Source organism: Protopterus annectens, chromosome 12.part0, assembly GCF_019279795.1.
Source record: "Protopterus annectens isolate FY-2018-M chromosome 12.part0, PAN1.0, whole genome shotgun sequence".
NCBI classification, from domain to species: domain Eukaryota; kingdom Metazoa; phylum Chordata; order Ceratodontiformes; family Protopteridae; genus Protopterus; species Protopterus annectens.
The window spans coordinates 798,417,524-798,444,653 of record NC_056746.1 but is presented as its reverse complement, the minus strand read 5'-3'; the positions used below and the strand labels follow the sequence as shown (position 1 = coordinate 798,444,653).

General features: G+C 39.3%; 1 protein-coding gene across 7 annotated transcripts in view; it reads left to right on the top strand.

Moving 5' to 3' along the window:
* Positions 1-27,130, top strand: part of KIAA1217 (KIAA1217 ortholog) — a 2,251,763-nt gene that overhangs the window by 1,543,657 nt on the left and 680,976 nt on the right. For all 7 annotated transcript variants that reach the window (XM_044089846.1, XM_044089843.1, XM_044089841.1 and 4 more), the window contains one exon: positions 19,474-19,672. In XM_044089846.1, coding sequence (XP_043945781.1) covers positions 19,474-19,672 — 199 coding nt within the window. The remainder of the gene's footprint in view (positions 1-19,473; positions 19,673-27,130) is intronic.

The window sequence follows — 27,130 nt, the reverse complement described above, 5'->3', positions numbered from 1 at the left end:
CAGCAGAAGCAGCAATTACATCATTTTGAAACAAGTTTCTGTCAGCAGAGAAGCAGAGTTTTCAGAAGACAGAGCCCTGAGGAGTTACACAGTGCTCTGCAGTACTGTGGTAAAAAGTATGTACACATGTGAGACCTTACCTAGGAACAGAGAATTGGTAGATGCTTTAAACTGCATTATATCTTCCTGCAAGTTGTACGTGCTTGTAGCCAATATGTAATATATGAATATCTACACTGAAGGTGAAGGAAGACAGGCTATTATCAGGGTTCAGCTGTCACATGATGCTGAAGAGTTATCCCCTGCCAATGGTGTCAGTGAGGCCTGCCCTTGAACGTCTATGGCAGCCATTACAGTTACAGTTATGAACAGCTGTGTCTGCCACTGGTCATAGGTGTCACTGGTGTATCCAACTGTCCAAGAGTATCACATTTGTAACACCTATTATGTTCCTCTCCCTCTCCAAACTTGTGCCATTATGTATACCTTGACTACCTACCTGTGGCAACCTACTGTTAGTAATTATTAGCCTTCTGTGCCCAGAAATTACTAATGTATAGCTATGTCTGCTGTCCTAGTAGATGTTGTCATGTCTTTGTATGGGGAAGATGGTAGAAGTTGGACAAATTTGGCCAAGCTGAGAATGGTACACTGCTACAGGCACTGAGGAACCAGGGTACCACCTGGTAAAGAGAGGAGTGATCACCAGCTTCTATGAGACCAGATCTGGGAGACAGTGGACCACAACATTAATGCTACAGGAAGGCATGCAACATAGCATTAGATAGGTTAGCTGCACTGCAAGCTTGACTGACAAGGAGAAATGCCTCATTTCTCTGCATGGAGATGTTGGAAACACAGGCATTATGCCTGAAATGGGCACATTTTCTGGGACTGGCCGACAATCCAGTATCTCAGAGGGAGATGCACCAGCTTAGTAACCAAACTACATGTCTGTGTAACAGCTGTACACTGTGTTTCAACAAGCCAAAATTACCACTGCATATGCTTCCCAGGTGTGCCAGCACACATGATTGGAAAAGGAGGTGTATATCCGGTCTGTATCTACATAGTCTCTACCACTGTTTTTATGTGTAATAAAGGGACTCACATTTAATATGGGTGCTGAGAATCTCTCTTTTCTATCTTGCATGATCTCAGGCCAGACCACTGCTGTGATGTTACCTGTACAAGCTGTGTCAGGACAACAAACTGATGGCAGCAACTGTGCATGGTCTGACAATGATGCCAAGACACAGACCAAGTCACAGTCAGAGGACTCACAAGTGCAGTTTTTCACCTTCCTTGGTGGTCCTCCACCCCTTGTTCAGGTTGAAGGTATGGCATCAACCACACTTTCCCTGTAAGCAGTATAGCATGAGACTTAGAATTGGAATCACATTTATTGGCCAAGTATGCACGCATACAAGGAATTTGACTCTGGTTTCAGTGACTCTCCAAGTATGAATTACATAAATAACATACATGCAACTATTAAGAACAAGATAAACGACATAAATTCAACTATTAAGAACAGGACAGAAAAGTAAATATACACATACATATACGTATAAGGTGCAAAGTGCAACTCAGTGCAAGAAATACTGAAATAAATTCTGAAAGAAACAAGTATTAACAATATGCAAACAATACTGCAGAATGCTGAGAGGCTTGAGAAAAAGAATACTCCAACCTAATAAGCTGGGTTAACCATTTATGAACTTGATGGCCTGTGGAAAAAACTGTTCTTATATCTGCTTGTTTTGATGCATATTAATCATTAATGCCTGGCTGATGGTAATAGTTCAAAAAGATGGTGGCCTGGATGTGAAGAGTTAGAGATAATTTTCCCTGCCCTTTTCATGACTGAAATACAACAGGTCCTGTTAAGAGGGCAAGCTAGCACCAATGATATTTTCATCAGACCTGAGTATTCGATGTAACCTGTTTTTGTCATGATTAGACAGAGATCCAAACCACACTGTTATGGATGAGCTGAGAACAGACTCAATGACTGCTGTATAGAACTGAATCAACAGTTCTTGTGTGAGATTGAACTTCCTCAGCTGTCGCAGAAAGTACATTCGTTCTTGTGCCTTTTATATGATGGACCCTACGGACCCTACATTGGTCTCCCACTTCAAGTCCCAAGAGATTATAGATCCCAAAAACTTGAAGGATTCCACAACTGACACAGCAGTATTAAATATAAAGGGGGGGTAATATTGTAGTACCACTCCTAAAGTCTACTGTCATCTCCACAGTTTTAAGAGTGTTCAGTTCCAAGTTATTCTGACTACATCAAAGGGCCAGCTGCTCAACCTTTTGTCTGTATGCAGACTTGTCACCATTCCTGATGAGCCTGATGATAGCTGTATCGTCTGCATATTTAATAAGTTTGACAAAGGGGTCAATAATAAGATTGACCTGATTTTTAAGTTTGACATGAGTATCCATTGGTAGTCTCACTCTTCTCTGAGAGCAGCATCACTGCTCCCTCTGTAGCTACACCAGCAGGGGAGTGCACAACATCTAATGTGGTCATATCCAACAAACAGCAGCCTAGCAGGAGATCCTGGTGCTGTCACATGTCAGAGCCAGGTGCTGCAGGCCTCATTCAGCAGATGTGCAAGGCAATGTTCCAGGCACAATTTGCTGTTACCCATCCAAAAAAGAGTTTTGCTGTGCATTGTGTGGAAACAAGCAGTACTTACCTTGTGCTTTAGTGCATACAATATTAGATAAGGGGAGAATCTACAGAAACCTAGACAAATGGCTAAATAAACCACATTAGAACTATTGCAGTCAGCTCTAATATTGAATGTAAACTCTGAACCAGAATCTGGATGTGTAAACTTATTGCTGGTATTAATGAACCTACAATGATTACAATTGTAGCAAGGAAAAATGCCTTTCCTACCATTAATGGTATCTATCATCCTCTCACTACTAGGATAGTATAGAAATCTCTTTAACGATTTCTTCTTTTTAAACAGAAAATTAGGTTTGCCTCCCACAATGCCCCAAATTTCAGGAGTCGGTGTCAGGACAGACCAGTACTTCCTAATTATATCTGTAACTAGATGTACATCACTAGAAAACTGAGTTGGTAAACGTATGTAATTATTCACCTCCAGTCTCTTCCCAACAGGTCTGGCCATATGTGATGCTCCTTGTTCAGAGAGATAGGGTCTACACACATCTACCCTCAGATCAGCAGTACTAGACAATATCTCATGAGTCGTCTGATCTGTATAACCCCTCACAGAAAATCGTTTCCTAAATCTACCTGTTCATCCTTAAACACATCGTCTTCAGCTGTTAACTTAGAGGCCCTCAGAGTTTGACGTTTCTGAAAATATGCTTGGGGTGCATACTGCTCCTATGTATAATGCAGCTGAGGTTATCCAAGTGCAACTAACTCTGGGGAAAACTGCAATCCAAATTGTAGCTTGCTACAGATCACCCACCATGCCCCAGGATTCCCACTCCTTTTCCCCTGATGTACTGGAAAATATTAGGGTTCAACCAAACACCCTAATAATGGGCGATTTCAACTACCCCACCATTAACAGGGAAAACTACTCATGTACCAACTCCTTCACTCAATGCTTTCTGGAATTCATAAACTCCAATGCCCTGGATCAACTTATCCACACCCCCACCAGGGGCAACAATATCCTAGATCTAGTCATTACCAACATGAGTGACCAGTGTTCCACACCTGAAGTCAACGCCTCATTGGTCCGATCTGACCATAAGCTAATTACCCTAGATATCCACATCCTGCCCCCACCCCCCATTAAGGAAACCATGGTAAAAAAATTTCTCCAAAGCCAAGTTCATGCTTCGTAAGACAGAAGTGGTGAACTTCATGAGACCCATGCAGATGGACAATACAGTTATGACTACTGAATCCTACACAATTGCACTTTATAAGCACTTACATGAGTGCATTGATTGTGCTATCCCAAACAGAACCAAGACGCTATCCTCCAAAAAAAGGAAGCCAATCAGGTGGTCCCCTGCCGTAAACAAACTGTACAACAGAAGGAAGAAACTGTTGCAAAAGAGAGTAAAATCCCATGAGTGGAGGAGCTCCCTGGTCAGCCTCAGTAAGAAGCTGCGATCCCTGATAAAATCCTCCAAAGCTAGTCACTGATTCTAAAGACAACCACAAAGCATTCTATAGCTATGTCATGAATTTCAATGGCAACACTCAGATCTGCTCTGAGTTACAGCACAATGGCACTAAATATACAGACCCAACTGATATTGCCAACATCCTGGCAGATAGGTTCAGTGCTAACTTTACCCCCTCTCACCCCCTAAAGAGCCCATCTCTATACCGGAAGAATGCAAAGTTCCTGAAGTGATGGCTGCACAGGTAAAAACCACACTCTCCAAAGCCAAGAACACAGCATCCATGGGACCAGACAACATCCCAGGCTGCGTTCTACACGAACTACAGAACGAACTGGCACCCCACCTAAGTACCATGTTCAATCATAGCCTCACCTCAGGCTTTGTGCCTTCTGAATGGCGCACAGCGACGGTTATCCCACTCCACAAGGGAGGAGCCACCACGGACCCCGGGAACTACTGCCCCATTAGCCTGATGAGCCTGGTCTGCAAGGCCATGGAACGTATCATCATGGAACTTATAAACAAAGACATTGGTAATCTCCAAACTCTGGACCCCACCCAGTTCGGGTTTGTAAAAGGCAGATCATGTCTCCCAAACCTGATAGACTTCTTTGAAGCAGTCACCAAAGCCGTAGACAAGGGTAAGGTGGTTCACACAGCTATCTTAGATCTTGCCAAGGCTTGACACCATCCCCCACTCTGAATTATAGATAAACTCACTAAACTAGGTATAATTCCTATGTCACAAGATGGGTTGCCAACTGGCTCACTGACAACCCACACTGTGAAAGTAGCAGACTCCAAATCCAACTTCAGACCAGTGACAAGTGGAGTACCACAGGGTTCAGTCCTGGGTCCTCTCCTGTTTGGCATCTACTTCTCTGAAGTACAGGCTAACACAGAAGGTCTTTGGCTAACAAAGTTCGCAGATGATTGCAAACTAGGAGTCATAATCGAAACTCCTAACGATGTGGACATCCTACAAAAGGGCCTCACTGAGACAGATGCCTGGTGTCAAAGCCATGGCCTCAAGCTCAATGCCAAAAAGTGCAATGTCATCCCCTTTGGTAAAAACTCTGTACCCATGAACTACAACATAGGCGGTAGTATACTTAACACCAAAAGTGTGACAAAGAGACCTTGGGACACTGGTGGACAGTAGTATCAGCTTTGATAATCACATCGCCACAGTAGTCAGGAAATCCTTCTACGTGGCACACCTTATCACAAAAGGTTTTTCATCCAGAAAAAAAAAAAGAGGTCATTGTTCTCCTCTACTCATCACCATAGACCCATTATAGAGTACAATGCCCCTTTTGGTATGTACTTCACAAGACATCTACAACAACTGGAAAGGTCGCAGAAATACCTCACAAAGAGGATTACCGGTCTCAAACAGATGCCCTACGCAGACTGTCTCAAAAAACTCCAGCTTTATTCCATCGCATATCGCCTACTCAGAGGTGATCTCTGCCTAACATACAAAGCTATGTCAAACCCAGAGCTGTTGGACATGCTCCACTTAAAGAAATCCCAATCCCTCTGAGCTACACGCTCTAGGGACCTAAACCTTGTCACCAAAGAACATGCCAGAGGGATAAATTCCTGTCCCGGAGACTTCCCATACTCTGGAATAAACTGCCTATCTATATCAAACAAAGCTCCTCATTAGCACTCTTCAAGAAAAATCTTGATGATTGGATGGGAGATAGGAAATTCACCCCAGGTATCACGTCTGTGGCTCTGCACGACAGTGGCACAGGAAAATCATTTTCTTGGGTGGCAAAATCCAGGGCACCTTTTTGGCTGGGCTTGTATAGGCCCCAGGGCCGATAGCCTAGTACCTACCTATGAATCTATGAACCTGTGTAAGAGATGATGCCTATGGCATTCCTTCCTATACATTCTAGTGGACAGATAGCCTTCATTATTCCAATAAATACAGATGTCAAGGAAATTAATTTCAAAGCATGAATAGTTTGCTTCAAATCTAAGAAAGGAGGAAGTATTATTGATCTCTTCACAAAAAGCTTCTAAATCATTAATACTACCCCTCCACAAAAGAAACAGATCATCAGCAAAACATCTATAAAAGATGATCTGCTCCCATCTATCAGCTGGTAAAATATATTTGTTCTTCCAGTTAGCCATGACAAGTATGGCATAACTGTTGGCACTTGAAGTGCCCATGGCCACACCTTCCATCTGCAAATATATTTTGTGTTCAAACATCATAACATTATTGTGCAGGACTAAGGCCATTAGCTGGCATAAAAGGTCAATATGTACACTGTCATAAGTCCCATCAAGGATAAGATAATCCCTCAACATTTCTACACCAGAGTCATTACGTATGCATGTAAAAAGGGAACGTACATCTAAGGTGACTAGTATGATTGAACCTGGACCTCAACATCTTTTAAAAAAGTAAACAAATCTTGTAAAAATTGTTTTGAATCTCTTAAAATATACACATTTTTTTCTACAATAGGTCTTAAATTATTTTCAATAAAAAGAGATAGGGGTTCAGTAACCCAATTACTTCCAGAAACTATTGGACAAAGTGAGGGGGTGTCTGGATTAGGTAGACCGTGTATAATGGGTATAAGGGATTTAGGCACTCTAAAATAATTATATAAATTCAAATCAATAGCATTTTTAAGAAACAGATCATATAAAACAAGTTCTAAATTCAATACCAAATCTCTCATTTCTATACGGCTAATAGGTCTGTAAGTGCTTTCATCACTAAGCATATCAAACATAGTAGCATTATAATATTCACAATTCATAATCACAGTGGGTCCGCCTTTATCAGCGGGCTTAATCACAATATTCCTATCAGGCTGGAGTTGTTTCAAAGCATCATACTCAGCTTTACTCATACTATTAAAATTATCTTTTTTCTTTTTTTCACATTCTTTCAAAAAATTCATTCTCACACAGATGTAAAAAAGTATCCATAATAGGGTGACCTTGTGGAATAAAAGTGCTAGGTTTTCTATAGCAATTCATATTACTGTCATTCTCATTCTTAAACATCAATTTTAGTAATATCTTTCTATTAAACATTTTTAGGTTAAGTATAGTCTCTGTTACCTCAGTCCTCTTTGCAAGTATGAAAGAAAGTCCCTTGTTCAATAGTTTCATTTCTGCTGTATTCAGTACCCTTGACGAAATGTTCCAAATCAGGGATTCTTCAGACCTGTCTTCCAGCCTTGCCACACACTGACTGGGGTGTCCTGAGAATGTTTCCTCCTTATCCGACCCTTGTTGTACACTCTGTAGTCCCCATCTATCAGTTCCAATGGGTCTAATCGAATAGGAAGTGAGAGAAAAAACGAATCTTCGTGTGACTGTGTAAAATCATTTGCAGCTGTGGATACATTATCATTCACCTATTAAAGTGCTCAGTGCCCTTTACTTGTGTTGTAGATCCTGTAAAACTCTTTTTTCTGCTGTTCTGGATGCCATTAGTATCCTCCACGAGTGGAGAACCATTAGCTTTCCGCTTAGCTCCCAGGCATTCTTCAACGTGTGTGTCATCATTGGTGGAAGCAGCAGCTGAAGATTCACCATTCACATCGCTCATACCATTTCATTATTTTAAGGTGATATTGTTGTTACTAGATGTATGCGTTTGCATTTTCAGCCTTACAAATACATGACCCACCTTAAAATCATTCATGTCCCTCTGCAATTTGCTCAATTTTTGTCTGAGCAGTCTATTTTCAAAAAGTTTGAGCGAATCCAATATATTATTCATTTTCTCTTCAACAAGTTTACATGCATATGTCTGGAATAATATATTTTTCTGAGATATGAACTTTTCCATTATCTCTATTTCTTCTTTGTCACTGAACTCTATTAGCAAATGTAGTTAAAGCTTACCTCCAAGTTCAGCTGTTGCCATTTATACAAAAGTTCCAAATGCTGTACGCCTTGGGTGGGCATTTTAAGTATTCTTAAACCATGTGGAATCACTTTGTTCTTAAGGCAAGCTTCAAAGTGAAAATGTTGTGCTTGTATCCTTTTAATTGTATACAAAAGGTCTTCAAGTTTATGTACATCTCTCAAGAAAGATGTAAAGTCAATGCTGCTATATTCATTGTCTCCCTCTCTCTCTCAGTAAACATATTACCCAGTAAAGGGTTAGGCTTTCTCTTCACAAACTCCCATTATTTTTGTCGAAAAATTGCCATTGGTTCTGTTAGAAACATGTGGGTTATAGTCCAATTCATTACCATCCATGGGTATAACATTAGGTGTCTTAACTAAGTTACCTTCCGCCATTGTTACCAGCAACAACCAGAGAAAAATCAAGAATCCAAACACAGAGCAAGTCACAGCTAGTATAAATGGGCTGTGACCTTTTTAAAGAGTAGATCATTATTTAGATAACTAAATTAAGTAGAATTGTATGTACTACATATTTTATTTTTTGAAGTACATGTTATATATGAATGTCTAGATATTTATATATTTTTCTGTCTATGCTTGGTTGACGCACAGTGATTTATTTATGTAACTGTTTGCTATGATGTTTTGTTTTTTGAATATGTGCTTTTAAATGTACTATACCTTTTAGGAATTGTGCTTAATAATGACTGATTTTTGATTGGTGCTAATTACTGAGCATTGCTATTTATTGAAGGAGTTTTGAGATGTATTTTAGGTCTGATGAAGTGGTGTTTCCAGACTACGAAAGCGATAACCTAATAAACTATTGTAATTTTATACTGTTACCTTGCCATTGGTGGATCTGTTGGATGCTGTTGTGGAAATTGCTTTTTTACTTATATTCAGCAGCCCATTTATACTAACTGTGACTTGCCCTGTGTTTACAAAACAATGTTTGTTTGTAGGGGGGCATGCTCCTCTGCACCCCCCCATGTGGGGGGTGCCCACACTCCTTGCTAATTATATATTCCAACTCTGAGATCGCATAGTACCAAGAAAAGGGCATATTTGCTAACCAGCGCCGCAGTATTATAGTGCTGTCATATAATTGTCAATCAAAGTGTTTGACCAGTTTGTGCCAACAAAACAGCTGTCAGCTATAACGACAGTCAATGTAAGTAATACTTCCCATATATGTCTGTATATGTATATATTTATAGATTAATATATGTGTGCGCGCACATAGGTTCATAGGTGTTTACTAGGCTAATGGCCCTGGAGCCTTTACAAGCCTAGCCCATAGGATTACCCTGGCATCATGCCACCTGACATTAGTTCCCAGTGCCTCAGGTTTAATCTTTTTACTCAAACTGATGAAGGACATTGGATTCAAAAATTCACTATAAACATCTATTTAGAATAAATGTGTTTATTATTTTTCACTGAATAGTGTACCAGCAATGCAACTTTGCACTAAAGGATCAAAGGAAACACTTCAGGAGAAATGACTTAAGGATTGCTTTGAATGTTGCCAATGAGTTTAAATTTCTTTTATCACATAGCAGATTGTTCCAGACTGATAGACAGTAATGACAAGTTGCGTTATTCCTGAAATTATAAGATTTTATTTATCATTGTGATTGGAGGAACTAAATTCCTTTCAAGACTTGTACCAGTCAGCAAGATCTTGACAAGATCGTCATATAGCAGCTTATAGTGAACATTTGCTAGCTGTGATGAATTATAGATTAAAGATTTGGTTATTCAGATCCAGAAACTGGGAATATATTTTGTTTCAGCATCAATACTTGTGTGTATTTGATCTGTGTTGACTGTTATGCAACATTTCCTGAGGCTAAGTTAGCAGTTACAACAAGTATTTGAGTTTCAGACTTCATATCCTTCCGAAAATGCAATCCTGTTACTCTAGCAACTTTCCAAGTTTATAAGAGCAATATTTAAAATCTGTCCTTATTTTATGGCCTTTGCCCCCCCCCCCCCCCCCATCATTTTAGGCTTTGTCCAGATGTGTTACACTAACGGTTGAGAGGTACGCATGAAAATATTTGAAAATGGTCCACAATAAGCAACAATGGTTTTGGAGGGATGGAAGTTTTAACATATGACTTCTAGTCTGAACTACCCAGTGTGTAATGGTCAGTTTAAGAGGACAGTGCACCTCTTGAAGAAATTACAGTTTGCTGAAAATAACTGTTATGTAACATGAACTTAGCTCTATTGAATATAACAGTGTTTCACTAAAAGGTCTTTGTGTTTCCCCAGGTTAGTTACTGATGAGTACAATATCCACATCTACTTTCTTACTCATCCCTGAAATTCTGATTCATACACAAAAAAGTTGAAAATAATCTACACAAAAATATTGCTGTGATCAGAAAGTAAGATGCCTGTCTTGTTTAAAACAGGTGGACAGCATGTGAAAGTAACATGGCCTGTCAGAGAAGTAACCAGCAACTGTGATTGCGAATAAGTGTGAGCAAAAAGATGACCTGTTCTTACTGAGGATGGAAAGTTGTTGAGAAATTAGACACTTATTTGTAATGAATGTGCCTCATGGTAACAGCACTGAGTAGAGAGATTGTCTGTGATGCCGCCTTGCCTGACAAGAGATACTCATGTAATACTAGTCATGCTTGCACTGCTAGCCATGTGGGCTACCTTTTCCCATTCAGACTGATAGAACTAGAAAGGCAAACCACACTGTGATGTTCACTGCAACTTAATTGTGATACTGAATTTGCAGTCTAAATTCCTGGGACTAAGCTCATTAAATGTGAGAAAATGGCTTCTTCTGAACAAGACATCCAGAAAGCTGTTTTTCTTGTTTCTTCCTCTGGGCAGAAATGTCACACTTAATTAACTGACTACTGTTAGGCATTGATAAGTTAATACAGGTATAGATGTTTTCCTTGCCTTGACCAAAGCCAAAATGGTTTTGTCAAATGCAAGTCCCATATTCTTAACCTTGTAAATGTACAGTCAGTGAGGTCATGGGTAATGGTAACCCCAGTCACACTGTTTATCTGCACTTTGCCAAAGCCTTTGGTACAATTCCCCCTTGTAGGTATTATTGGTAATATTACCAAACTTTATAACAATGATCTTAAGCTAAATGCTAAGGAATGTAGATTGGCAGTACTTGGTAAACAAAAATGTTTACACCTCCTATCAAGTAAGCAACTAACCCCTCTAAACTGACTCTGGCATCATGGATTTGGGCACCTGTGTTGACAACTCACTATCAAGTGAACATCGTGCCTCCACAATGGTTTGGAAATCCTTTTAGCTGGCTCAACTTATTTCCAAAGACATCTTCTCTAGAGTTACAGAAGTTTTATTTCCCCTAAGCTTATCCTTCATCACTGAATATTATGCTTCTTTTCGCATATACCTTTCTAAGCAGATTGCTCAACTTGAGAGGCCTCAGAGATTCTTAGCTTAAAAGATCACTGGAGTGAAGTCTCTATGTTTCCCACCACTATCAATTCATTCACAGTGAACTTTGCATTGCTTTTTGAGCTAAGAAAAGCCCTGCCCTATTTGCCCTCCTGCACATCCAAAAACAACAACAACAACAACAAAAAACAACAGCTCTTCAAATACTCCTGCCAATAATCTTAACCTGCATAAACAAATAAATAAGGCTTAAGACGGATAGGTACCTGACCTAATTCATTCCATGCCTGTGTGACATTCTCTCCCTACATGTCAAACACAGCAGTACTCTGTCTGCTTTCAAAGATGATCTCGAGAGTTGGATCTGCAGTCATAAATACTTCCCTGGGTTATCCCATGTAGCCCTTGTAGACAAAGGGGGCAAGTACTAATGTATTACAAAGTAATTTAGGGGTCTTTTGGGTTAGTCTGTTAATGGCCATAATAACTGCTTGCCTGGTATCAAAATACCAACCTATTAAATAACTTTTCCCGGCAGTATGCAGCGGCACAAACACTGTAGGCTTAATACAGACAATTTTGTGACTCTGGTGCCTTCTTCATGTAACATTACTTTCATAGTCAGCAACCTAACAGATCCCACACATGCTGAGACGTTGATATGCATACTCATGTGCATACAAACACACACACGCATGCGCACACTTACAGTGTTATAGTTGCCTGAAATAATTTCCTATCTTTTAGAAATCAAGACACAATTATCCGTTCAGACGTAAATGTATAACAGCAAGTATGAAGCTAGCCAGCTACTGGCTAGCTAGCTAGATGTATATGCATATATGTTTTTATGTATGCATATAAGTAATCCAGGAGCTTCACCTAAGTTCTCTAAACACCAGTTGGACAATTTTAAAATAAATCTAAACCTTTGTAACAGTGTAGTCTTTGCTTTATTGTTTCTGTGCTGGGGCAATGCAAAAAAATGAAAAGTGCAGGTTTATGTGTATATATATATATATATATATATATATATATATATATATATATAAACAACACCAAAAACGAAGTGCACGTAGCCAGCTCGGTGTACAGACCATACCAACACATTTAAGCCACTCCAATGATCCAGCACTCAATAAAGCACATAAAAAATAAAAAGTAAGCAGGAGGCAAATAATAGCAAAAAAGAAGAAATTCTCTTCTTTATTATACGTTCATATGAACAGTGATAGCAGCATCAAAAAACAGACTGGTTTCGCCCCCTGGCATCCTCAGTGTAGTACATTCTCCATCACACACTCCAACCTTTAAAAGTCAGTGGCTTAAAGCAACAGTGTCTTACAAATTATGAATGTAAACATGACCACAAGGCATTTTCAAACAATTTACTTGTAACACTTTGAGAATATTCATCTACCAGTGTTCATTTAACCCAGGCTTATATAAAGCCCCTAAGTTAATAATCCACAATCTCTCCTTTTTATCTAATAACATATGCCTTTTACTGTCACTCATACCCCTACCGGAAACTGCATCAATCCCCAAAAAAACTAAATGTGCAGACTGATGAACCAAAACATGTTTGAACAATGTACTCCTCTGTCTGTTACAATTAATGTCACTAAGATGTAAAGCTATTCTAGTCTTGAAAGATCTAGAGGTTTGGCCTATATAAAATGCTCCGCACTGGCATATAGCCATGTAAACCACCCATTTAGTGCTACATGTTATCAAAGTACGAATTTCAAAGACCCTAGGAGTATTAACTGATGTAAAGGACTTAGTAATGGAAACCCTTTTACAATAAACACAGTGACTTGCAACTAGAGCTGCCCTTAGGCAAACTATCCCTCTCTTTGATTTTATCAGAAATGTCATGTTTATACCAAGAAAACATTTCCCCCATATTTTCCCCTACGATAACCAAGGGAACAATGGTCATCCAAAAACTGGCCAAAAAAAACATCATCTTTTAAGATATTCCAATGTTTATTTACTATCCTTTTAAACATAAAAGTATTTGTTCCAAAAGTTGTTGTCAATCTAATGCCTGAATCATGTTTCTTAACTTCAGATTTTTTACTAGATAAATATTCATCCCTATTGCCTTCTGTGTGGAGTCTGCATGTCCTCCCCATGGTTGGGTGGGCGTTCGAAAGACATGCGTAAATGGGCGTGCCTTTGTTCAAGGTTGAATGTCGAGCTGGCACCTTGGCATTCGTGAAAATCTACTGCCAATCATTAACGGACCGGAGTTCCACTGTGGCAACCCCTAACCGGGAAAAGACGAAAGACAACAACATTGTAAATAATAGCCTTTTCACTAACATTTTTAGTATTTCTTTCATTGTAGCCCCTCTCAATAAATCTTTTTGATAACTGCACTGCTTCCCTTTTAAAATCCATATCATTGCTACATATCATTCTTATTTTCTGGAACTGAGCTTTAGGTATATTGTCAACCATAAATCTAGGGTGACAACTGGAAGCTTCCAAAAATGCATTTTTAGAAAAAGGCTTTCTATACAGGCTTGTGACAATAGTACCATCAAGAGCTTTTGTGACACTAACATCCAAATAATCAATGGTAAACAATTCTATCCTGTCGGTAAAATGAATACCAAACTTATTAGCATTAAGATAGGATACGAATTGTTTCCATCGGTCCATGGTTCCTAACCAGGTACCCCAACAATTATCGAAGTACCGTCTCCACATGATTAACTCACCAGAAAAAGGATCACCTTCATCATAAATCAAAATAAACTCTAAGTAACCCATATACAAATCAGCATAGATGGGGGCAAACGTAGTCCCCATCGTTGTTCCACTGACCTGTAAAAAACATTTGTCCCCCCACACACACACACACACACACACACACACACACACACACACACATATATATGTGTGCATGTGTGGGTACCATACGTGGGTGCTTATATGTTTAAGTACATGTGTGAACATATCTGTACTAGAGGATCCTGAAGTCTCCAAAAATCCCAGTGTGACACTGCCAGCCCAGCTGTCTGGAATTTTGTAAATAATCATGTCATTTGTGAATATGAATATGATTCATATGCTTGACTTACAAATGTAAGAGAACTATTTGTTATGTGTATATTAAACTACTGGTGCAGAAGTGTGTGTTGAGCAGGGTTTGTACAGTACTGAGCTTCAAGGATGTGTCCACAGTGTACCCTACTGGAAAACAACAGAAATGTATATAAGCTATATACCTGTGCAAATGTATGTTTTAATAGTAGAAGCTGGAACATACAGAGTTAACTTGCAAAACATCAAGAAAATAAGTTGAAATTGTGTTAAGATTGTGTTATTTCTTAGTTTCAGTGAAGCAGATGCAATGTCTAGAGGTAAAGGTTTTTCTATTGTCTTGAAACAAAAATAATTACTAGGTTTCAAATGTGAAAGCGTTTTATTGTTTTACGGCTTCCAAGTTCAGCAAACTTCTGAGAGTTATGTACTTCTCATACAGAGATTTTAAAATTCTGTTAGTATCTGTTAGCCTGGGAACTGAAGGCAGGTGGCAAAGAGTGATGTCATCCAAGCTGACTCGGCAGCAATGTCAGATATTAATTTAAGAACTCTCTCAGAGAGAGAGAGAGAGAGAGAGAGAGAGACTGGACATTTTGTATTTTGTCTTCGACCTGGAAACATCCATCATCAGCACTTCTGCCTGTGTTTTGTCTGTAAGTAAGACTTATGGCATAGTATCTCCCTTAGATATAGATAGAAATATAGTAAAGATTAGTTTAGATGTTTTCTGTATTTATTTGAGACTGTCTTACAATGTTGTTTGAAAATATTTCCTGTGATTCTGAACTCTATAGTTACCACGTTGATTGACTATTGTCTTGTTCTTTTATTATTTATTATTAACAGTAGTTAAACCTATCTTTGTGGCTGATATTTGTGAGACATATTTAAGCTCTTAGAGTACTTGCATATGTATTTGGTGACACTGTACAGGCCACTCCTAAATAGCCTTGCAAGTCTTGGTCACACTTACCATTTGGATGATAGTAACATTACACAGTAGGATTGGTCACCCTTTGGGAAGGTCCTTAAAGTAGCTGATAAGGGGTTCTGTTGGCACTGATAACTACCTTATGGTCTGGGCAGAAGGGGGCATAGCTAGTAAGCTTGTGCCAGCCTTTCCCAGGTGTGTTTGTGTATAAATCAAATCTCAAAGTGTGTGTGTGTGTGTGTGTGTGTGTGTGTGTGTGTGTGTGTGTGTGTGTGTGTGTGTGTGTGTGTGTGTGTGTGTGTGTCAGTCAGCTACTTGGGCAGGGACATGAAGCATTGGTTGGAGAGAGAAAGTGTTGGGAGGACTTGGCTTGGAACCCTGGTTAAGGACTTGACTCTGTAACTGTGCTAGTGGGGAGTCTTATTGGGGATGTGGAGAAAGAAGGAGAAACCAGCCCTAGTCTGGCTGTGATCTCTGTGTGCTCTTAAGAGAAACTGTATTTTACTGTGTTTGTACTTGTCATCCTCCTATTGTGTACATCCCTCACTGTTGCCAGTGGTAAGGATTGAGGCTCCTTGATTACTGGGCCAGTGCAGGGGTGTCACGCCCAGTAAGACTTGCATTATTCCTTTCTTGTTTGCTTGCCTCTTTCTTCCATAGATGTTTGTTACAGGGAAAGTTCTACCAAACAATGATATAAAAATCAATTATTAGGTGTTGCAGCTTAACAAGAATGTATTCCCACCTTTCATTGTTGAATACTTTAAACATTTCTGCAGGCTTGTCCTTTGGGTTTATTTAGTGTCTTGCACCTCTGAATGTGTCCAAAACCCTATTAAATATGGATTGTCTTGCACTTTTGTTTGTATCATTATCTTTAATTTTATCTCTTCTGATATTCTGACTTCATTAGAATCTTTGCATGCAGGTTGAAATGACAATGAAAATTAAGGAGACTATGACATGGAAAATAATTCTATGGTTGCTCAAGGTTTTGAAAACTGCATGCAGCCATAATGAACATACATGGAAGACACAGTGTGCATCCTGGTTTTGTAGGCATTCTGTATGTACAGCAGCTGATTATGATTTCCACCTTCTCTAGTTTTCCAGCTACAAAAGTTTCTGTTAAAAAATGCAAGTCATTCATTCAGCTCCCTATTCAGTAAAATTACATAATCATTCAATCAACAGTTATATAAAAGTTTCTTTGTTTCAGGGGCACCTCCATTGCAGTCTGCCCCTGCTCCCTCTTACATAATATAGTTATATCTGTGGTCGCAAAACCTCCTAGTATTTATGAAACTTTTTGATAAGTGTGAATTTACACCTTTGTGTGACTGAGCTTTTCTGAAAAGCTACTCAATCTGACCACTAGATAGCCTCTTGAATTAATTTCTTGTGTGCCACTGCAACTTGTATTCCAGCAGGCATTTTCACAAGTCTAAATTAAAGCTTCAGTTCCCCACTTACTTCCTTTGCAAACTCAGTTACTTTATTTTTTTTCAACCCAATCCTCCCAGTTGACATCTGACAGTACAGTGCTGCTGTCCCCACTCTCTTTTTTTATTCAGGATATTCATATGCATTCCCTGTAACTTTTTCTCATGTTCAAGCACTTACTGTCTTATTAACCTCCTCTGCACATATTCTGCTAGTTTGTTACCTATGTCTATGTCATCCATAATTGTGTACAGTATTCCAAATATGGCATCAATAGCATCCCTTACACTGGAAAAATTACCCACATTAATGGCTTTCACTACAGTCCATTTACACTGCGGTCTGAGCCTGTGGCTGTCGATTAGTCCAGAATTAGTTCATTCTCATTGTTCCCTCCATCCTCCTCCAATGCAATACAGCAGCTCCATAAAAAAGTGCTTGACTTTCTCCAACACTCTTTGTGTTATCAAACCTTATTCTACACTCTGCTGTTGTATTTGCTAAACAGGGCCATTCCTAATGTAAGTCTTGTGATACTGGTTAGACAAGCTTTCAACTACTACCCTCTGTATTTTGTCTGTGAAGCAGTGCTCTTTTAATCTTTCTAACATGGATGCCATTACAACGTCTAACTTCTCCAGCAGTATCCTGTGTGGTACAGTGTCAAAGGCATTGCTAAAAGCAGGTACAACACATGCACTTGAGATGCTGCTGTTTGCATCAGCTGTATATCCCAGTCAGATGTGCAGTGCACGGGACAGGCAGGGTATTTTGTTGCTTGATGCTGTCCTGTTCATGATCATTCAGACCACTGCTGTCGACGGACCCAGCCAGTATGTCAACAGAGTGATTTTGATCACTTTTCCTGGGACATTACTGAGACTGACTGGCCTATAATTGCCCAACTCCTTTCTACCCTGTCCTTGTACAGTGGAATTACTAAAACCATCTTCCAATTTTCAGTTAGTACAGCCGTAAAGAGATTTGTAACCATATTAAGTTTCTTCCCCAAGTACTTCAGCTAAGTAAGTGATAACTATACATAATTTCAGAGGCAAACAGGAAAGTGTGGCCTGGATGAGTGACTTAAAATCAAAGAGTAAAGGCTGAAGAAATCTAGTCCAGGACAGAGCTTATAGGTATCTCCTAGTTTTACTCCCTGTACACTACCGCAAAAGCAGGCAGTTTAATTACAAGAAGTAAAGGGCCCAGTGCCTGCAGTGTTGGGCAGTCCTGCAGTCAGTAATGTGATTGGGGGAAGGGGAATAGTACATGAACACTAAAACAAAGGAATACAAAAACAAGACCACAGTGAACAGAATGGGGCACAATGTCACAAAGCTTTCCTGCTCCACAGGAGATTTGGATATTGGACTGAGCTTTCATGAGAGGTGGAAATTTTAATCTACTTTGCAGAAGTGCATATTTATTAGAGATTTACACCCTAAATATAAAAAGAGTGCCATATCAGAGAACTACATCACTGTTAATGAACTAGACTAACAAAGTGATAAACCATTGGGGTCATCTATTCCTTCCTCATGAATAAGTGAATAAATAAAATTGTATACACTCGAAAAAGAGGAGCAAAGATTGTATACATTTGAATGGATTGGAAAATTATATTTATTGCACCCTTTCAGTATGTAAATTCTTATTGAACAAAGATGAAAATTAAAGTTAAAATTAAAAATAAGATGTGTAGAATGATGTTCCACTGAATCTGCATATTTAAAGTCTGAAAGGAAGGATACGGCAATATACAATACAAGTAAACTGATTTTGAATATTCTAAGCTATAGCTGATATATTTTGGTTTATATGTGCATTCCTTTTAATCTACAGTAGAACTGGCAGAAATGCAATAAAATGAAGTAATGTTTAATTATCTGCTTGCATCTAGACTGGAGCCTATTATGTCATGTATTGCTGTGGAGTAAACTCTCTGGAGAAATGTACAATGTTTATTGTTATCCTGCTGTCCCTTAATTTGGCAAACAAAAAGGTTGCACTACTAGTCACATGACACACAACTATGTGCTGCATGGCTTTTTATAGCAAATCAGTGTGGATACTTCAGATTTCACATAAAACCATGGGTATTTCACTTTGCTTCATCTTTTGCACGTTTAAACAGTTGTGAAATGCCTTTTTGCACAGCTAAAACTGAACAAATTTAATTAAAATGAGCCAAGTTTCAGATTAGGCTGTTAAAACTGTAGCCAGCCTTGGAATGCTGGTTGTGAGCTTCTTTGACTTTTAAGATCATACAAATTATTTTGTACATAAATTAAAATAATTAAAATTACATTTTTACAAAGAAAATCTGTCAAAAACAAGAAGTAATTTATAGAAAACACAGAACTTTCCATGGAACCATGTGCTATGCTTATATTGTGCAAAGATGGCGCAGTATATTGGGCCATGCATTTATTCTGTTTTCGGATTGACTGTATCTTATTGTTTTACTAACAAGTAACATGTAACTGTTTTCTAAAGAAAATATTGTAATCATTCTGTTTCCAGCTCATTGTCCTTTCTGCATAACATTAATGCATCTGTTCTGTTGTCTCTAGGTGTGTTGTACCTTCAGTATGGGGATGACACAAAGCAGATTAAGATGCCGAATGAAATTACAAGTACGGACACAATCCGTGCTCTGTTTGTAAGTGCTTTCCCACAGCAGCTCTCCATGAAAATGTTGGAGTCTCCCAGTGTTGCCATATACATAAAAGATGAAGCCAGGAATGTCTTCTATGAATTAAGTGACATAAGGTATGTTAGCCCATAAGAAATATGATCTCTGTATGGTATATGTAAATCTTTTTTTTATTTCATGAATGTGCAGTTTCTTCTAACAAGTGATAATTCTTTCTTATGTGTTTTGATGACCATTGATTTATCAGTAACTGTATTTGTTGTGCTTTCAAATTATGCCTCAAGGCTAAGATATAACAGCAGCCTTATTGTATGAGCAGAGCTTCTTTTATTCAAAAATGGCCTTGGTTGCTACTGATGTTGATATGAAGTGGTTTTGTTTTTTTTTTCTATGTTCCTGTTGATTTTCTGTTATCATTTGTGAGCATTTTCAACATAACTCCTTAGGTAGAGAGCAGAGAGCTACTTAATGACATACTACCCATGACTATATAGAGACATTGTTGATCTGTCTGAATATATCTGTTAGGCAGGTATGTGCCTTGCATTGAGCAGCATTCTACCTTCACCAAGGACGATGCCACAGTATGAGCAAAAGATGATTGACTTCAATAATTTGCTGAGTTCCTGATGTCTTTCTAGGGGAATTCAATATTTGTCAGCATGGGAGGACATGATTAAAAACCATGTTATTTTGCAAAGGTCGGTCTGATCCTGTCCCATAGGATTCCAAATATTGGCTAAAACTTTATCCAACCACTTAGAGCCTTTTTTAGGCAATGTCAAATTGATAAACCTACCAACATAGCAAATAAAACCCAAAGAAATCTAAAGGTGTTACTTCTTAATGCTAGGAACCTAAACAAAAAACTTCCACACCATTCAAGCCCTCCTCACTCTGGAGAATATAGACATCTGTGCCGTTACCAAGACATGGTATAAAGCAACAGAAAGTACTCCAGCAGTGCAAGACTTCAGTGCCTTCCACTCATTTAGATAATAACTGCACAGATACGGACAAAAGGTGAGAGAGTCTCAAGATATATTAACAACAAGCATAACTCTACATTAGGTAAACAGCACTATGCCCTGGAATTTATCCATGTGCAAATCACCATAGGCAAAGTCACATAACATATCCATGCAAGCTACAGGTCACCCTCTATGTCACTAGAATCCCATAGCTCATGCCTAGACCTACTCGAGACACTCACCATTAAACCAAATACCCTATTCATGGGAGACTTTCACTACCTCCCCATAGACTGGGAAACACACACTGCCTCATACTGACAGGCACAAAGATTCCTGGACATTTTTAGCACAAACTCCTTTTACCAGATACTGTGCACACCCACCAGAGGTCCAAACATTAGACCTGGTGCACACAAATATGGGTGCTTCACCACCAGCACACACCCCCACCCCCCACCAGTGTCATGTTCTCACTGGTGAGGTCAGACCAGAAAGCTGTCTCTTTTGAAATAAAAATTGACCTGGTAGCCCCAGCAAACCCTGTTAACAGTTAGTAACTATTCCAAAGCAAACTATATCATATTAAGTGATAGTTTGAAAAACTTTAATGCCCCTCCCAACCCAGAGTTCACAGTAATGTACTTGGAATTGTTCACAGAGAACCTGTACAACCATGTAAATGGCTGTATAATAGCTGCTATACCTACTAGAAGTAGGCCCAAAACAAACTCCAAAAACAAACCACACTGATGGGATCCTAACCTTAGTAGGGTATAACAAAAGGAAAAAGGTCATGGCTAAAATCAGGAAGAACAACTGCCATAATGATAGGAGCTGCCTAATTAAACTAAACAGGAAAATAAGAAGACTAATTAAGCTCAACAAGGTCAATTACAAGGTCAAGATAACTTCACAGGCTAAAGACCTCCACAAGGCCTCCCACAGCTGTGTCTGAAACCTCAAAGGCAGCACACACCACTGTGCCAAACTAGTGGTCAATGGTGCCACTTTCACTGAGCAAAGCAACATAGTGAATTGCTGGCTGACAAATTCAGCTCAGACTCCAGTCACACTCCCCCTTTGCCTTCCCCGTGAAGTATATACTAGTATAACCTCCCAACTATTAATAGAAAGCAGATCTTGATGGCACTTATTAAATCCAAAAACACAGCCTCAGTGGGCCCCTACAGTATCCCAGGATGCCTCCTAATTAGGTTGAAACATAACCTATAAGGACCACTTGAGTCACTTTTTTAACTATATCCTCAAAAGAAGCTTTGTACCACAAGAGTAGAGAACTGTAACAGTTATCCCACTTCACAAGGGTGGGCCATCAATTGAACCTGGAAACTACAGACCTATTAGTCTGACTAGTGTAATATGCAAAACCATGGAAAGAATTATCATGGAAATGATCAAGAAAGACATAAGCAACCTTCAGACACTGGACCCAACCAAGTTTGCCTTTGTCAAGGGAAGGTCATGCCTACTAAACCTGTTGGACTTCTTTGAGAAAGTCACCAAGGCAATGGATGAAGGAAAAATGAAGCATACCACCTAGCCGGATCTGGCTAAGGTATTCAATACAATACCCAACTCAGATATAGTTGACAAACTCACTGAACTGGGCATAAACCCGTACATAACTCACTGGATTACCAGCTGGCTTACAGACAGGACCCACCTCCACTAAAAGAGCAGTCATCACTGGGGTATCTCAGGGCTCTGTGCTGGGACCACTTCTATTTGGCATCTGCGTCTTGGAGGTAAAAGCTAATGTCAAGGGCCTTTGGCTGACCAAGTTTGCAGATGATGCTCATAGATTTCCCCCATGGCACAAACATCTTACAGGAGTGTTTAACACAGACAAATGAGTGGTGCCAAAGTCATGGATTAAAACTCAGTGCCAAGAAATGCATTATAGTGCATTTTTGGAAAACTGCCACCCAGGCTAATTACTCCATCTAAGAGCCGACCCAGTAGTCATGGATCTGAGAACATATATAGACAGTAATCTGGCCTCTGATCAACATGTGGCCAGGGTAGTAAGAAAATCATTCTGTGTCATCTGATGTATAAGTAAGGACATGACATCTGTGGCCAAAAAAGTCATAGTGCCACCTTATTTGGCCCTCATCAAACCCATCATTGTGTATAATGTCCCATTCGGCATGTACCTTACCTGACATGTGAAACAGCTGGAATGCTGACAAAGGTTCCTTACCTATATGGATCACCTTAAAGTCCCATTTCTGTCCTGTGTTTCCTACATGTTACTGAGAGGTGATCTTTGGCTGGCATGCAAGGCATCCTTGGATCCAACTCTGATGGACCTTTTGTATAACCACAAAACAAACAACATCAGAACCACTAGATCTAAGGATTTAAACCTTGCTTGTGGCATTAATAACACATGTTGGCAAGTCAGATATGTGTCTCAGAGGATTCCCATGCTCTGGAACAGAGTCCATCCCTATTCCGATTTAAGGGTAACCTAGGCCAATGGATGGGAAATCAGAAATTCACCCCAGGTCTGGCCCCCATGTCTCTGGTAGACAGAGACAGACAGTAATGACCAAACTGATATACCCCCCACACAACCTCTAGAAACTTCCTAACTAGCATACCCCCCTCCTAATAAATGCCCATGATACAGTGGGACACAATTGGGTTGGATTGCACAGCTAAGCTTATAAAGGCCCTGGTGGTCATTAGCCTAGTTATATACCTATGAACCTAAAATGGGTTTGGGTCAATGATGAAGTAAAATTTAAAATCAGTTTTATCTGGCAGTTAGCTTAGAGGACTGAGGAGGTGTTACGCTGTTTCCTGTGGTCCAGTGGTACAAGATTTGATTCCCCCAGCCTCCATTACCTAACTGTGTGACTCTGAGCAATTCACTTAACCAGATACAGCTCCTCGGCTGAGTCTGAAACAACACAGGTCCATGAGGATCAGCACCCTACCCCAGAAAACAAATGCAAGTAAATGTTTGTGTGGAGGAATGAATTGAGTAGTTTAACTGACAACCTCCATCCTGTCCATTTAGAAGCACTTTACATCTTTATATTTGCAATGAGAGTCACACACTTTACATTTTAGATGTACAACGAGAGTCTCACACTTCACATCTTTATATGTACAAGAGTTACAAACTTTACAACTTTGTATGTACAACCAAAGTCTCACACTTCACATCTTTATATGTACAATGAGAGACACACACTTTACAACTTTATATGTACAGAGTCACACACTTCAGATCTTTATATGTACAAGAGTCACACACTTTACATCTTTATATGCACAAGAGTCACACACTTTACATATTTAGATGTACAAGAGTCACACACCACATCTTTATATGTACAATGAGAGTCACACACTTCACATCTTTATATGTACAATGAGAGACACACACTTTACAAGTTTATATCTACAGTCACACACTTCACATCTTTATATGTACAACCAGAGTCATACACTTCACATCTTTATATGTACAATGAGAGTCACACACTTCACATCTTTATATGTACAATGAGAGACACACACTTTACAAGTTTATATCTACAGTCACACACTTCACATCTTTATATGTACAACCAGAGTCATACACTTCACATCTTTATATGTATAAGGAGAGTCACACACTTTACAACTTTATATGTACAACCAGAGTCACACACTTCATATCTTTATATATATACAATGAGAGTCACACACTTAACATCTTTATATGTACAAGAGTCGCACACTTCATATCTTTATATGTACAATGAGAGTCACACACTTCACATCTTTATATGTACAACCAGAGTCACACACTTTACATCTTTATATGTACAACCAGAGTCACACACTTCACATCTTTATATGTGCAGTGAGAGTCACACACTTCATATCTTTATATGTACACTGAGAGTCACACACTTCACATCTTTATGTGTACAACCAGAGTCACACACTTCACATCTTTATATGTACAACCAGAGTCACATACTTCATATCTTTATATGTGCAACCAGTCACACACTTCATATCTATATATACACTGAGAGTCACACAGTTTACATCTTTATATGTACAACCAGAGTCACACACTTTACAAGTTTATATCTGCAGCACAGTACTAAGATAGGTAAAGAATTAAGTTAAGGATCTTGAGAGCTGGCTGGCTATACAGAAATCTGCCATAAAGTCCAGCCAACCAGTAGCTGTTGACAACAGGTTGATGACGAGGTAGGCAAAATCTGTGTTGCCCCATCAGGTAATCATACTCCACCAAAGATGGCACAAAAAAGGTGGCACCTTTTTAAAATAAACTTTGACACTAAAACTAGAAAGCTGGCAAGCACTGATGAGGAAAATGGGACAGAACTGTATTGTGGGACTGGTGCTGGGTAAAAGGATGGGAGCATTCATGTTGCTTGTTGTAGTGAACACCAAGGGAGATAGATGAAAATTTGTGCTAACTGCTTACTCAGCAGAACTAACCTACAGACAACAGTACAGCAGTACTTCCAAAATGTATATCTTTGAAAAGATGGTTGATTATTTCTGGTACAGTAATTTGAATTTGTTCTTCTGCTTTCAATTAATTTAGTCGTTGAGCCATGAGGTTGGTTCACTCAGCCTTCTATGTGTGCTTTGAGTGCCATTAACTTGCAGATGACTCACTGCCACTTGCTTGAAAAAGCAAGTGCCCAACTTTCTACTAGTCAATTCTATTAACTTAATACATTTCCCACCCAGAACCCCAGTTCTAATTGTGAGACTCCCACCTGGTTCTAATTGTGAGACTCCCACCTGGTTCCTAACCTTAACCTCAAACCTCACTTCCTAACCTTAACCCTAAAACTCCAAGTCATTCTCTAATTTCAATCAGAAACACCATACCTTAAACCTAAATTCTTTTACTGCTGTGTAAACGTAAATGGCACAGTCTGTGCCTGAACCTAAGTTCCCCAGTCACTTCCTAAACCTAAGGCCCCCCTCTTCCTCTCTAACCCTAATCCTAAACCCATTCCATAACCCTAACTCTTAATCCCAGAGTCAATCCCCAAACACCTGACTGCAGAACTCCCACACTGTCCCACTCCTTCCCCATGACTGCTGTATTTACCTGGCTGAACTTGGCTACAAAGCTGTACTCCCTCTCAAGGGCTACCATAACTTGTGGAACATGCAACAGGGTCTGAGAGTAAGTGCCAGCCCATGGAAGCTGCAGGACACTCATGTATCCATCTACAAAACTGTGGTTTAATCCTGTCTTACACCTTGTGGATAGCCAGGTGTAAGGGTGTTCTTGATGTGAAACTGGATGAAAAAGTAATTTACCTTGGTTCAGCTTGTAAATTTTTAAACCACTCTGCATGTCATAATTAAACAGCATACATTCAATATTGCATCCAGTAAGCAATTTAATCATTTAGGAACTGAAATACAGCTGAATGTGGGAACTTTGCAGATGCGCACACACACACACACACACACACACAAACAATTGGTTACAATTATTTTACTTATTTTGGTAGCCAGGTATGCCCAACTGGACATAACCTATATGCAGTGGACACGGTGAGAGAAAGCCATGTAAATTGCAATGAAAGCATTAATCCAGGAGCACTTACACAGATTACATTCAGTGACTGTAATTGAAACAGCGGTACACACATACAGTAGATATCAAAAGTGTACACACCCCTCTTAAAATGCCAAGTTTTTGTGATATAAAAAATGAGACCACAATAAATAATTTCAAAACTTTTCCCTCCTTTAATGCAACCTATAACCTGTACAATTCAATTGAAAAACAAACAAATCTTTTAGGGGAAAAATATAAAAAATAAAAAACATACAATAAGCTGGTTGTATAAATGTGCACACCCTTAAATAAATACTTTGTTGAAGCACCTTTTGATTTAATTACAGCATTCAGTCTTCTTGGGTACCCACCTACCATCAATTAAAGAGACTCTGATTAACCCAAATAAAGTTCAGCTGTTCTAGTTGGATTTTCCCGACATTTACTCAGTTGCCTGCTACAGCAAAAGCCATGGTTCACAGAGAGCTTATAAAGCATCAAAGGGATCTCATTGTTGAAAGGTATCAGTCAGCAGAAGGGTACAAAAAATGTCCACAGCATTGGATGCAACATGGAACGCAGTGAAGACAGTCATCAAAAAGAAGAGAAAATATGGGACAACAGTGACATTGCAAGGATCTGGACATCCCTCCAAAATTGATGAAAAGACAAGACAAAAACTGGTCAGGGAGGCTGCCAAGAGACCTACAGCAACACTGACGGAGCTGCAGGAATTTCTGGCAAGTACTTGTTTTGTACTACATGTGACCACAATCTCCCGTATTCTCCATATGTCTGAACTATGGGGTAGGGTTGCAAGACGGAAGCCTTTTCTTACAGAGAAAAACATCCAGGCCCAGCTAAAATTTGCAAAACAATACATCAAGTCTCCCAAAAGCATGTGGGAAAATGTGTTATGGTCTGATGAGACCAAGGTTGAACTTCTTGGCCACAATTCCAAAAGGTACAACACTTCACATCACCAAATAAACACCATCCCCACGGTGAAGCAT